Consider the following 13,757-nt stretch of genomic DNA (forward strand, 5'->3'; position numbering starts at 1 on the left):
TGTAGAGAGAGGGCTGCTTTAGCCTTTCAGACAGAGCTATGGGTTGTAAAGTAAAATAAGCCACTGTTAATAGTTAATCCTTAAGCTGCTGAGAAAGCTGCTGACAGCCTGCTCTCATTCTCCTAGGCTCACAACTTTATACTTTATTTCTGGAGTCTACATTTCTATATTCTTATTCTTGGACTCTTCACCATTCATCTTTACTTGCAAGTGTTCCTTGCCATGAGTCATTGGTCTGTCTCAATGTCTCTGACTTCTGCTATGCCACTGATAATGGGCTCTCACTGGGGCTCCTCTTGGATATCCTGTTATTGTTCTGTGTGTCATGGAGATGCTGCAGTTTTGGATCTATAGGTTTGTACCCTTCACGAGCTCCAACAGTTCATAGATGAGGTAGATGTTGGAGTGGTCTAACTCCTAGCCTTGGTTCTGGGCCTGGACAGTAGCTGGGTTGGTTAGCCTGCCAGCTCTCCCTCATTGTCACTCGCTGGGTGAGCTCTCCATCATCTAGCTCACTCAGTGCAGCCTGCAGCAAGGAGTGGAGCCAGGTCTCCCGCTCTGGGGTCCTCAGATCTGGGCCACCCACGCTCACTCTGCTCTTTGGCCCAGTTGAGGTACAGGCCCTCTCTCCTTATTGCTGTAGGAGGCTTGTGTGTTAAGCTCTCATGCCTTCAGGGCTGGCTCATTTGCTCACGTGGGTAGTCAAGAAGTTTTTAAGAGTTGCCATTTTATTAATTTGTTTGAATACCAATATCCTGTCTTTCTCAAGTAAAGCAAGGGTCTAGCTAGACTGCTGTAATTTTTGGAAACCTGAAAGCTACATTGTAGACTCTGGTATTAGAGGCCTCAACATAATGGAACTGGCTTGCTTCTTAGGATAATATAGGTGGCACCTCATCCATATCATATCATCTTCTCCAGCCCTTGCCAACACTGTAGCAGCCTTCCCATTACACCCTGTCTGGTTATCATCTAGTAGGATAACAAAAGGTAGGGGAGAATGGCAGGTGAAAAGTTATCTTCTACCTTATGTTCTTAATGTTTTTAGAACAGCCTTTGCATTTTAAAACTGTTAGCAGAGGGGGTAGAAAGGGTTGGCAGTTGAGAGCACTGACTGCTTTTCCAGTGGACCCGGGTTCAATTCCCAGCACCCACATGGCATCTCATGGTTGTCTGTTACTCCAGTTCCAGGGCATCTGGCACCCTCACACAGACAAATATACAGGTAAAACACCAATTCACAGAAAATAAATAATTAAGAAAAACTGTTGTCAGAAAAAAAGCAGCAGGCTGTGATTACAAGCAAAGGAAGCATTGGTTCAAACATAGGCATTGCAGTTTGCATACCCAGGGGCAGACTACAGTGTGGTCTGACAAAGGACAAAGGAGAAGTAACTTGCAAGGAACCTAGAGAAGTAATCTGACCCGGTGTCACTTGTTTTGAAACTTTTTGGATCAGTTGATGGGGCTGTGGATAAATAATGATAGGGTAGGACTGTGTCTGGCCTCCTGACTCGGTCATTAGTTTGCTGAGTCACACACACTCAGCCAATGACCTACCCTTCAAAACGACAGGGCCAGGCATGTTGACACTCTCAACCTTCGCAAGGCTGAGGTAGGAAAGACTTAGCCTGGTGTGTATGAAGTTCTGGGTTTGGTCCCTAGCACCACAGATTTAAAGTCGGGGCGGTGGGGGTTTGCAGAGTCAAAGGGGGCTTTATTTTCAGCTTACCCATGTGCACGCTCCAGCCTCACAGCCTTGCAGCCTGTTGTTTGCCTGTTTCTTTGAACTCTCGCCCTCTCAGATCATATTTTCTGTTTTATGGACTTTACAGGGCAAAGAGGTATTGTTTTCACTTGGGGTTTTTTTTGTTTGTTTGTTTGTTTTTCGAGACAGGGTTTCTCTGTGGCTTTGGAGCCTGTCCTGGAACTAGCTCTGTAGACCAGGCTGGTCTAGAACTCACAGAGATCCGCCTGCCTCTGCCTCCCGAGTGCTGGGATTATTCACTTGGGGTTTTATTCCTTCCTTTGCTTATTTGTTTTAAGGCAGGGTCTCACCATATTGCTCAGTTGGGTCTCAGATTTTTGGCCCTCAAACAGCTTTTCAACCTTCCCTTCCCTTCTGAAGTTGGAACTATGGGCAAACAGTGTTTTAAAAATTTGCTAGTGAGCCGGGCGGTGGTGGCGCACGCCTTTAATCCCAGCACTTGGGAGGCAGAGGCAGGCGGATCTCTGAGTTCGAGACCAGCCTGGTCTACAAGAGTTAGTTCCAGGACAGGCTCAAAAAAAAAAAAAACCACACAGAGAAACCCTGTCTCGACAAAAAACCAAAAAAAACAAAAACAAAAATTTGCTAGTGAGGTTATATCCACTGCCCACTCATATACCTATTTTCTCTTAATTTTTTTATAATTATTTTAATTTTATTGTATGGATGTTTTGCTTGTATGTATATCTACACCCCACTGTTTTAAAAAAATATTTATTATGTATACAATATTCTGTCTGTATGTCTGCAGGCCAGAAGAGGGCACCAGAACTCATTACAGATGGTTGTGAGCCACCATGTGGTTGCTGGGAATTGAACTCAGGACCTTTGGAAGAGCAGGCGATGCTCTTAACCACTGAGCCTCTCTCCAGCCCCTTTATACCCCACTTGTGTGACTGGAGCCCTTAAAGACTGAGAAGCAGTGTCAGATCCCCTGGAATTGAGATAACAGATGGTTATGAGCTACCATGTGGGTGCTGGGAGTTGAACCCAGGTCCTATGGAAGAGCAGCTAGTGCCTTTTAAATGTGAGCCATCTCTCTAGCCCCCAAATTTAAAATTTTTCATTTAAAATTATGTATCTGTATCTGTACCTGTGAGTATGGTGCCTTCATGGTCCAGAAGAGGATTGGAGTTACAGGGCATCGTGATCCACGTGACAAGGGTGCTAAGAACTGAACTCGAGTCCTCTGCAAGATACTCTTAGCCGCCGAGCTACTGCTCCAGCCCCCAGTCCTACTTTTGTAATAGCCTACTTCCATGGCTTTTCATTGGTATTTATTTTGACTTGAAAGAGGGTGCTCTCTGCAGAGGCAGGCTTAGAATACTAGGCCTTTCTCTCACCCATTTTGCTTTTTTCAATACAGATCCTAAATTTGACCCAGGCCCTAAAAGACAATAAGAGTCCCCTGCACCTGGTCCAGATGCCACCTGTGATTGTTGAGACGGCCCGTTCCCATCAGCGGTCTTCAAGCGAATCCTACACACAGAGCTTTCAGAGTCGGAAGCCCTTCTTTTCGTGGTGGTAGCCCTAGAGGCGGGCAGAAGAAATCCTGCAGGTGACGGACTGGGAGCAGGCCTGGAGAGAAGCTGGTGCACAGCGGAGCCTTTCAGGGTCCTTCCTGTCTGCTTGCTGCCTTCCTCGGGGCTTTCCCATCCACAGGGAGAAGCACAGTCAGGGACAGGAGTAATCCTGGACCCTTCAGTGTTGGGGAGCTGGCATCCAGGCAAGGAGTCCAGGTGGCTGAGGAGGAGCAACTCCCAGCATCTGATGGCAGGTTGGGAAGGTCCCATCTCCCTGACAGCCTTCTACATCCCAGTTCCCTATTATATTTTGCATCAGAAAGAAGGAAACAACAGAAACAAACTTAAATGCTTATAGGAAACCCAGATTAGATACTCTCACGTCAGAAGCCCTTAATCTAGACCTAAGTTTGCTTAGACAGGCTCTGCTAGCAGTTGTTCACTCCTGTGAACTGAGCTGTGTCAGAGGCCCATCGCTGGCCCAGACAGAAGCCACACCTTCCCTTTCTGTTTTTGCCATATCAATCCTCCCCCTTGTCACACTGTGGTGCTGGGTTCTTGTGGTAGTGAGGCTTTTGCTCTGTACCTGTCGAGGCTCTGCACATAATCTTCCTGTTCTCTGCCCTGCTGCTGCTTGCCTAGCGCTCAGCTGAAGTGAGAAGGCTAGCCCCGGCAGTTCTGTTGTTAAGAGCAGATGTGTAGCACGTGGAGGTGATTGATTTAGCCTAAGTGCATGCTGGGTGCTAGGGGGTGTTCCATGGGGAGCCTGGCACAGCCTCACTCCTGGGTCCTTCCTCAGTCTTCATCCGTTTCTACTTGGTTTCTGTTTTCACTATTTTTCCCAACTTTTAATGAGTTCAGTTTGGGTCCTGGGGAGGCTCTCCGTAGAGGTTGTCAGTCAGTTCATGAGTGGCAGGGCAGTGTCCTTGTTCTTCCTGTTACTACTGCTGCCTGAAAAGCGACGGGACCTGTGCCCTGCCTCCTAACTGGCAGTGCCCCAACGGCTCCCTGCCTTCGTGTCCTGGGTTGCTTTCTCCTCAGCTTTCTGAAGAGAGGCCTTCAAACAGTCCCCCAGTGCCTGCCCAGCTCAACGTGCATCTCCTGCTTCCGTGTGTCTTCTCCCTTGCCAGGTGTTTGAACCCTTTCTACACCAAAGCAAAGAATTGGCTTCAGGAGAGAGTTAAAAAGAGGGCCACCCGTGGCTGAGAGGCAGCCGTGTTCACACCCCATGCTGTGTATCCCTGAGGGTTCTCACACTCTACAATTGGTCAGTCAGCCTTGGAAAGAAATTGTTTTGAAGGCTTGAAAAAAACCAAAGAAGGGAGTGAGGACCACAGCTGTGTGTCTCTTTCGGCCTGCCTGGCTCCTACCATCCAGGCGGCAGAGCAGAGTCACACAGCTCTCCCAGCAGCTAAAACAGGCTGCTCCCTGTTCAGTCCAGTCTAGGAGCCAGCTTGCTATCGGCTTCCACTCAGCCAACAGGAATCTCTGGATATGCATGCTCTGTGGACAAAGGCACTGTCGTCTGCCCCATCCTGACAATCCCATCCAGCCCACTTGGACTCTGCCCTCAGAACTATGTTTGGGAGAATTCCTGCCTCCTGATCACAGGAGCCTGCAGGGGTCCAGGTATGTGACATTCTTCACAGACATCTTTGCACCAGACTGTTGGCGAGACTCCACACTGGGGTGCTGGAGAGAGCCTGAGGTGCCTGGAGAGCAGCACTGTCTTACTCCAGATCAGCTCTGCCATCAGGAGGAAATTGGGTCCAATGTAAGAGGAAGCCAGTGCCAGGCCTGATGGGCAAGGGTGCAGGCGTCCTTCCCTGCCTCTCTCGCTTGAAGCCTGTACTCAGGTTGCCTTGAACGTGGACTTTGGGAGTGCCAAGAGCCCAGAGTGTCAGGCACTTCCAGAACAGCCATCCCTCTGCCAGCCTTGTCCCTCATGTCTAGGAGTGGAAGCTGGTTGGTGAGAGCTGCTGCCCTGTTCTAATGCACTGTAGAATTGTATGTATTATATTTAAATCGATGCAAATGTATGAATAACAAATCCAGTTCTGATCTCTTTGTCCTGTTTTCTTTGGGGAAAGGAAAACAAGATAAATACAATTTTAAGGGCAAAGAGCCGTGTTTCTATAGAGTTACAAAGACTTGACTCCTGGAAACCATGTACTTTCCTAAGACATTCCAAAACCTGACCTGAGTCTGTTGATGGGACACATGCTTGTCTTTGGTAAGCACACTTGTTACAGATTTTCTCTGGTAGGGACTCTATATTTGCTCTGGCCTCTTCCTTAAAGTCAGATTCTAGGATTAGGTGTACAATAGTGGTTTTCAACCCATGGGTTGCAACATGTGTGTGTGTGTTCAAACGACCCTAAGACCATCAGAAAACATATTTACATTATGATTCATGGAAGTAGCAATTACAGTAGTAACGGAAAGAATTTTATGGTTGGGGTTACCACAACATGAACTATTTAAAGGGTCGCAGCACTATGATGGTTGAGAGCCACTAGTGGTAGAGGTGAATTTTGAGAGGCTGGCTTTTCTGCTTGGCCAGCAGAGGGCAGGTACACCACTGTCCCTGAGGGTATGGGTTGGCAGGGAGGGGGAAGGCTGATGAGCACATAGTTTAGAATAGGAAAAGCCTTTCACCTCTAGGTTACCAGGCCATAGTGCCAGTGTGTAAGACGATTGATTAGTCCTGTGCCATCCAACCTGAGTATGGTTGGCCCTTGATGGTGCCTTCTGAGAGATGATGCTCCCAACAACCAAGGACCCAGTGTCCAAGTGCAGAGACCCCATTTTTCCTTATAACTTCCCACCTCTGGAAGATGAAGTTGTAGTACTGGGATCTCCAGGGCTAAGGGTTGAGAAAGTACAATACAAGCATCCAGCCCAGATTATCTCCTGGGAATATCCTGTCCTTTCCTGCCTGGCTCAAGTCTATTTTGGAATTCTCCCCTTCTGTAACAGACTCACAGAATTCTTGAAGTAAATGTTTTTATTTTCCACATAAACAAGTTTTCCCTTTGCACTGGCCTATGGCACAAGGGTGTGAGACAGCTGGCTGCTGCATGGTGACAGTAACTGGCAGTTAGTGGCAGAATGGTGAGATGCTGCCTCTGAGCACACTTTTATCCCAGGGGGATGCCATGCAGCCTCGTTATCACCTCACTGAGAAGAGCAGGTTCCACATGGTACAGAGTCCAGTGGATGCTGGTTCTGCTCTGAACCGAGGACGACATTCTTATTACTGCTTTTACCACCTAGACAGGGTCCTGCTCAGACCTTCTTGCAACTCCATAAGCCCTTTGGCAAAAGTCCCTGCAGTATCTGAGGAGGCCTTCCCTACCCCTTCACTGGGTCAGTGTCTGATCTGGTGGAGGTAACCTGTGGGACCTGGCTTATTCCAGTTTCGGTGGACTCTGGCACTTGTCCTCCGGGAGTTCCCAAGCTGCTCACTTGACGCTGTGCCAGTGGCACTGTCCGGCAGGTCGGCCGCTATAGAACCAGGCTCTGGTGCTCTGTTGGGAACAAGCGTGATAAGCCAACGTCAACACGGAGATGTTTTATCACTATAAAACACTGCTCAGGATAAAAAGAGACTACTCCAAGAACGGTATGACAAGGTGCAGCTTTTCAACTCTGTATTTTTTTTTTTTTTTTTGGTTTTTCAAGACGGGGTTTTTCTGTAGTTTTGGTACCTGTCATGGAACTAGCTCTTGTAGACCAGGCTGGCCTCAAAGTCATAGAGATCTGCCTGCCTCTGCTTCCTGAGTGCTGAGATTAAAGGCGTGTGCCACCACCACCTGGCTCCAATTCTGTATGTAGGCTGGATCAGGGAACGGGCACTCACCAAAGCTCCCCTTACCTCCTCTGCCTTTGATTCATGGCATAAGGCAGGAATAAATGACATCAGTTAAGGCAAGCAGTGAACACTAACTTGCCATCTCAGGCCTGAGAACCTGCTCAGTCTCTGCTGTTTATAATGAGGGGAGGATCCTAGAGGGAAACTTGTGATGGGCTTAAGGCCAGGTTTACCTAGGTCCCTGGGCTGTCAGTGACTAGATGGGCAGAGAAAGTGTACTGCTTGTTCCCCTTAGGATCTCCACAGTACCATCTGAGACCTCTCTATAGTCCCCTACAGGCTTTAACCAGGCCTGCCTTTGAACGTTACCCATTCCAGTGGTAATTTTCCCCCTTCAAAAAATACTCCCTTCTGCTGGCCAGGAGTCTCAGAATTTGGTAGTTCTGCTTTGACTGGGCTTTCCTTCTCATGGGGATCACAGGGTCATGTGACTCCAACAATAATTATAGTCTTAGATGCAATAGCAGTATAAACACAGACAGCAGGCACCTTACAGCGAGGGCATCCCTTCCACCTCTTCCCTCACCCCCTCAGTCCCAGGCCCCTACCTCAGGCGGCTGCAGTGGTTCTGCCTTGGGGGCCTTTTCCTGCGCAGTCTCCTCAGGGCCTCAGCTACGCGGTGATCCCCTGCACATTCCCAGATGATCTGGGCCCGTTCTTCAGCCAGCTGGTCCCCACTGCGCTGGAACAGGCCCTGGATCTGCACCAGCTCAGCATCCTGGAAGATGTTAGCAGAGGCCTGCTTGCGGCCCCGGGCCTCAGTTGAAACCTGCCACAAAGGTGGCTCGCTCACCACTGAGGCCGGGGTCCCCATCGCGGTGCTCTGAGGATAAAAGGTGGAGATGTAAGCACGCCTGTAGCCACCCAGCTGGGCATAAAATGGATAGGGGAAAATTCAAACACAGTCACAGAAAGGTAGGTACACATTTGCCATAAAATAGGCAGAGTGGAATAGGGGCTGAGAATGTAGCTCATTTACTTGGTAGAGTGCTTGTATAGCATGCATGAGACACTGGGTTTGAGCCCCAGCACCACAGCATCTGGGAGATGGAGGCAGAAGGATCAGAAGTTCAAAGTCAGGCCTGGAGAGACAGCTCAGCAGTTAAGAGCACTGGCTGCTCTTGGAGAGGATCACGTTCAGTTGTTGGCACCCACATGGCCGCTCACAACTGTCTTAAGTCCTCTGCAGACACCAGGCATGTATATGGAACATGGATATACATGCATTCATACACATGAAGTAAAAATAAATGTTAAAAAGGAAAAGCTACAGAGTCATCCTCAGCTATATATCAAGTCTGAGAACAGCCTGGACTACACGATGGAAGGTTTTAAGTTTTTGTTTTTAAGAAGTGACAATAAAGACGAGCCTTTCACTTGCTCTCTACCTGCTCCAGTGTAGCCCTCGCCCTCACCTGCTGTTCTTTTGTTCTCTGGAAGAGTCTGAGTCATCACTCCACCCTTTCAGAATGACTACCCACTCCCTTGCTCCGGCCTCCACCTCAACACATTATTCCAGTTGTTTCCACACTGTGCTGTCCCAGTTTCTATCCTAGCCCACTTCCTTTTCAAGACTTAATACCTACGGTAAATCCACAGAAAACATCCAGATAGAATCACAAAAGCTATATTTTGGGGCTGGAGAGATGGCTCAGAGGTTAAGAGCATTGCCTGCTCTTCCAAAGGTCCTGAGTTCAATTCCCAGCAACCACATGGTGGCTCACAACCATCTGTAATGGGGTCTCGTGCCCTCTTCTGGTCTGCAGGCATACACACAGACAGAATATTGTATACATAATAAATAAATAAATAAATAAATAAATAAATAAATAAAAGCTATATTTTTACCTGGAAAACAGGAATAAGAAAGCCTGTCTCTCAAACACTCTTACAGAACCCAGTTAAAACCTGTGTAGTAATGAACCCCAGGAACTGGTGGATCTGTGCGGTGAGAGCAGAAGCTAAGTGACCAAGGCACACTTTCAGGCCAATGGGAAAGGGCAAGATTGGGTGCTTACTGTGCACTGAATGGTATGCTTGGCATCATCAATCCTCAGAATAACTCTAGAAGGCGGGTACTGTCATCACGATCCCACTGCAGGAAAAGCAAGGGCTGGGGCCCCATAGTTTAAACCCCTGAGCCACCTGTTGTCCATGGCAAACAACTCGTCCATGAGGAGTGACATCCCTTATCCCAGTCACTAGTGTCAGGGTCGATGACAGCATCCTCAGCCTTGAACCAGTGGTGCTCTTCAGGTTCCATTAAAGAACTCTGGGACTGCAGCCGAGCGCAGTGCAGAGTGGCATGTGACCCAGAGGATCAGGGCTCTGTCCCTGGGTCTGTCCCTGGTTGACAGGCCTCAGGAATCCCCATCACCTCTGGCCGATTCCCTGCCACTGTGGGGGCAGGTTGCGGCTGATGGCCTGCACTAGTCTTGAGTCAGTGATGCCATGACAGGGATGGGTCTGTGCTGGAAGATGACACTGCCTGCCTGCTCCTTGTTGGCTGGGAACTGCGTGTGTGGACAGGTCTCACTAATTAGGTCCCAGAAAATGCTTCGACTCATAGTTACCCTTTTACCTACCCTCAGCCTCCCTGAAGGCCAGATACTGTTTTGCTACAATGGGTGGAAGGGTTAGAATCTGGCAGAAGTCGGAGAACACTTCCAAGTGGGCAAGCCCTAGGTAGACTCTTAGGCTGGCCTGGGGTAGTAGGAGAAGGGGTGATGTCCCTCTTTCAGATGGGCAGTCCCATCATCAAGTAGAAGCTGCCAGCAGGAGGAAATGGCCTGACACACCTGCAGGACGACAGGCTTTTAACTGGCCAGCCTCCAGTGAGCTGAGTTACAGCCCTGGGTCCAGCCTCCACCACCCCCGATGAACCTTGGGAAGCCTTGGCACCTCCAGATTTTGAGGCCCTTCACTCTGGGAGCCTCACCCTGGAATTCAGACAGTGAAGCTAGGGTTCCAAGTCGCGTGAGATGGTAACCATGAGGAAAATGATAAAGTGGGGTCACGATACCATCGGAAGACACTTCCTGTCTCATTCACCGTGTTCAGTGATTCCTCCCCGAATTTCCGGGACAAAACCTTCTCCAGGAAGCTCATGTGTGTACTTGAACAATGGTACTTTTTAAAACTGGAAAACGAAAGCATGGGGCTATTAAAAGATTTCATTCTAGAGCCGCCATGGAAGAAGCCCGAGCCTGTGAGCTGATGAGTAAGGACTAATTACAAAATGCTTCAGCTGGACACAGTAAGCTGAGAATGAACCCCCCAAAGTAAATACTGAACGTTGAAGATGACAAAGTTCAACTTGAGTCAGGCGTTAAAGGAAGAACTGTACAGCTCTTAAAGATTTAAGGCATGCCTCATGCCTCACCCAGCCAGTGCACTGAAGCACAGAGGCTGTAGTGGGCGCATTCTCTGTAGCATGTGACATTAGTTCCACTGCTATCCCATAATTCCTCCATCCTATCACCTCTCAGTTGGCATAGGTAACCCTGGAGACAGAGCACATTTAGGTGGGATGGCAGTTCTCCCTATCAGGTTGCCAACTTTGAATAACCTTGGTTATGGCAATACTCGCTTTAAAACAACTAGAGGCTATAGCTCAAGGTAACACTGTGGGCCTGGCCTGCTACTCTGTATAGACATACCTCTGGACAACAGCCCAAGTTTATTGTTCCTCAAGTGGAAACCCACATTCAGATGGCCTTGTGTTCCATATACTGCTGCCTTTCCAAATCTATGCCCCATAAGTGAAGAAGAAAGCCGGGCCCTTATTCCAGACCCAGAAAAATAAACTAGCCAATCGAGGAATTGGAAAGAATTCAAGTCCCTAAGTGCCTGGCAGTGCCCTGATCACAGAGACTTTGGACAAGTCTCATTTTTCCTTTACTTCATTTTGTTCATCAATCAAAATGGTGAGGGGAAAAATAATCCTTACTGGGTACAGAGATGAAATATGAGAGCGTCCATCCTGGCAGACTACGCATTCTCTACATTGCGTATTGGTTGAATGAAAACTGACGCCAAGGGAAAGTTATTAACAACCATACAGAACCATGGTCATCACTGCTGGCTTGCAAACCACCCAGATGGGCTTCAAAGAGAGACAAGGTCATTTGTGCTCCTTTAGAACCATGGTTTTATGACTAACTTCACAGAAGGGAGCCTCTTGCTGTGTCAAGCACTGAACAGCACTTTCAGGGGACTTTTTGGTCCTCATGTGAGGTGGCATCCTAACGTCCCTTGTTAGTGGGCACTATTGTTAAACTCATTTTCCAGGTGAAAAAGCTGGTAGTAACCTGCTCAACACCCTAGGCTGATAGGTAATCTTAGGCTACTAACTAGGTGGTCTGACCCGAGTGTCTACGATCTCAACCAGTGTTATTTTCATTCTTGCCAGATGGCTGAAAAGATGTTCAAAAGAAACAGGGGACAGAAGGTTCGGAAACCTCTGAGAGCCTGCCATCTGCGTCTGAGGGTTTTGGAGGTCGCCACCGAGCCACAGACAGAATTCCCACGCCAGCCTCAGCGCTGGAGCTAGAGCGAGGGTAACTAAAGCAGAGCCCCACGGGGAGTTAGATCCGTGTCAACCTATAGCCAGTTCCATCAGACCCCAAATAGGGATCCGGCAGCTAAGACGCCCACTCCAACCTCTCCCCGGCTTTTCGAAAGGGCAGACGCGGCTGCCCTGAAGGTGATCACAAGGGCCAAAAAGCTGGCCAAGAGCTTGGGAAAGGGTATCTTGGTAGAAGGTACAGAGTGCCATCCCCAGCCCAGACGGCCCCTGGGCTCAGATGTGGCCGCTAGCCCAACAAGAGGCCCTTAAAATGGATCTAGGGTTTGCGACCTGGCGAGTTCCTAGCTACGGCCGTCCTCCTGTGCGCTCCCGCGCAGAGCCGAGCGGGACCGTGGCCTACCTACCTGGTTGCCTTGGCTGCCCGAGGCGGGCAGATCGCAGCCCGGAGCCTGGCCGGAGCCACCTGGATCGCAGCCACAGTTCCCCGGAGAAAGTGCTCTGAGCTCCTCAACAGCCAATCCTCGGCCACAGCCTTGCAGCGAGCAGCTGAGCCAACCTTCCCAAACCGAACGCTGAGACTCCGTGGGCCAATCAGCCGCTGCGGAGGGGGAAGGGCGGGTTTAGCCCCGCCCCTCTCCCGTGTCCGCCTCCAAATCCAGTGCGGAGATTCTTTGAGTCCAATCAATGGCAGAGAATCGGTGAGGGGCGTGTCCTTCGGGCCCTCCCTTTCCCTCCAAACCTCAGCACTCCCCACGCCTGGAGGCTCCCCCTTGATTGACGTCAGTCCTGGGGCTGGCTCGGTTTTGCCCGCACGCACGCAGGCGGGGCGGGGTCGCATTCCTGCCGTGGGGTGCGACGGAGGCTGCAGGCCCTGCGGGGTACACGTGACAAATGATTTCCCCCCTCCTTTTATTTCTGGGCTGTGTCCTGCGCAGTTGGCGCGTTGTTCTGCTGTTAAGTTATTCATAACCTGCTACTCCTAAAATTCACGTCTCCTCCCAGCAGCCACCTGGTCCTGATGTTCAGAATGATCTTCAAATCTTGTAGCAACTGAGCAAGTTTGGGCCTGTTACCTAAAGGAAGAAGTTCTTAAAAGTTCCTTACTCTTTTTGACGTCTTCCACCGCGACCCTTCCCAGTTCCAGTAACAGAACTACTGCCGTTGCCTTGGAGTAGTTAACAGCCCAGCAATGAAGGCAAACACCCAACCACCACTTAGTCTGTGACTACCATCATGATCATGTGAAGCTGGAAGAGGCATGTTTGGGAGGTTCTGGAAACCACGAGAAGGAGCATAAGTGTTGAAAGGAAGGCGCTGAAGTTTTTAGAACAAGGAAGAATGGATCTGGGAAGAATAAAGGTAGAGGGAAGGAAGGTTCCTGTGGTCACGATAGAACTTTTCTCCAAAGAGATGAAGTGGGGCCTGGAGATTCGTTATAAATAGCAAGGCCGGTTGGTCGTGCACACCTTTAACCCCAGCACTCCAGAGGCAGAGGCAAGAGGAGCACTGTGAGTTCGAGGCCAGCCTGATCTACAGAATGAGTTCCAGAACAGGCAAGGCTACACAGAGAAACTCTGCCTCGAAAAAAGAAAATAAATAAATAAGTAGCCAGGTAGCCATGGTGGGAAGCAGAAGGCGTGGGCTGGCAATGAAGCCTGCATTTGCCCCTGGAGCGTATGTGAACTGGGAAATAACGTGATTTGTACTTACCATAGGCATTCTGCGGCTCTTGTAGAGCGCCAGGAACGCAGTCAGTACTCTACAAGTGTTAGCTCATTTCCTTCTGGTGTTAAATGTGCATTTTCAGAAGGTCTCACCAGGTGCATCTTGTAAGTTGGGTTGGAAAGGGCAGAAATAGTTTCAGGGGACCCATGGGACTCTTTCTTTCCCTCTTCAGCGCTGGAGATCTGATCGCCAGCCTGCTAGGCAAGTGCTCTACTACTGAGCTCTTTGTGCTCCACTCTTTCTTGTTTGTCGGTGGCTCTGGAGAAATGCTTGCTTCCTTCACTGGAGGGTGGTTTATGTTCTCATCCAGAAAGGTCAGGAAGGATGCTGGGGCAGCAA

General features: G+C 49.3%; 2 protein-coding genes across 2 annotated transcripts in view; one reads left to right on the top strand and one right to left on the bottom strand.

The window, feature by feature from the left end:
* Window positions 1-5,352, top strand: part of Pi4k2a (phosphatidylinositol 4-kinase type 2 alpha) — a 32,128-nt gene extending 26,776 nt beyond the window's left edge. Inside the window, exon 9 of the mRNA XM_005352295.2 lies at window positions 3,135-5,352. Coding sequence (XP_005352352.1) covers window positions 3,135-3,296 — 162 coding nt within the window. The 3' untranslated portion in view covers window positions 3,297-5,352. The remainder of the gene's footprint in view (window positions 1-3,134) is intronic.
* Window positions 5,353-6,296: 944 nt separating this feature from the next.
* On the bottom strand, window positions 6,297-12,277 carry Avpi1 (arginine vasopressin induced 1). The gene is made up of 3 exons (XM_005352296.3): window positions 12,098-12,277; window positions 7,714-7,988; window positions 6,297-6,821 (listed from the first exon to the last, which is right to left on the bottom strand). Exons 2-3 carry the CDS (start codon window positions 7,977-7,979, stop codon window positions 6,662-6,664), a joined length of 426 nt encoding a protein of 141 aa, XP_005352353.1. The 5' UTR covers window positions 7,980-7,988; window positions 12,098-12,277; the 3' UTR covers window positions 6,297-6,661.
* Between the last annotated feature and the right edge of the window lie 1,480 nt (window positions 12,278-13,757).

Source organism: Microtus ochrogaster, chromosome 8 (genome assembly GCF_000317375.1).
Source record: "Microtus ochrogaster isolate Prairie Vole_2 chromosome 8, MicOch1.0, whole genome shotgun sequence".
Classification (NCBI taxonomy): domain Eukaryota; kingdom Metazoa; phylum Chordata; class Mammalia; order Rodentia; family Cricetidae; genus Microtus; species Microtus ochrogaster.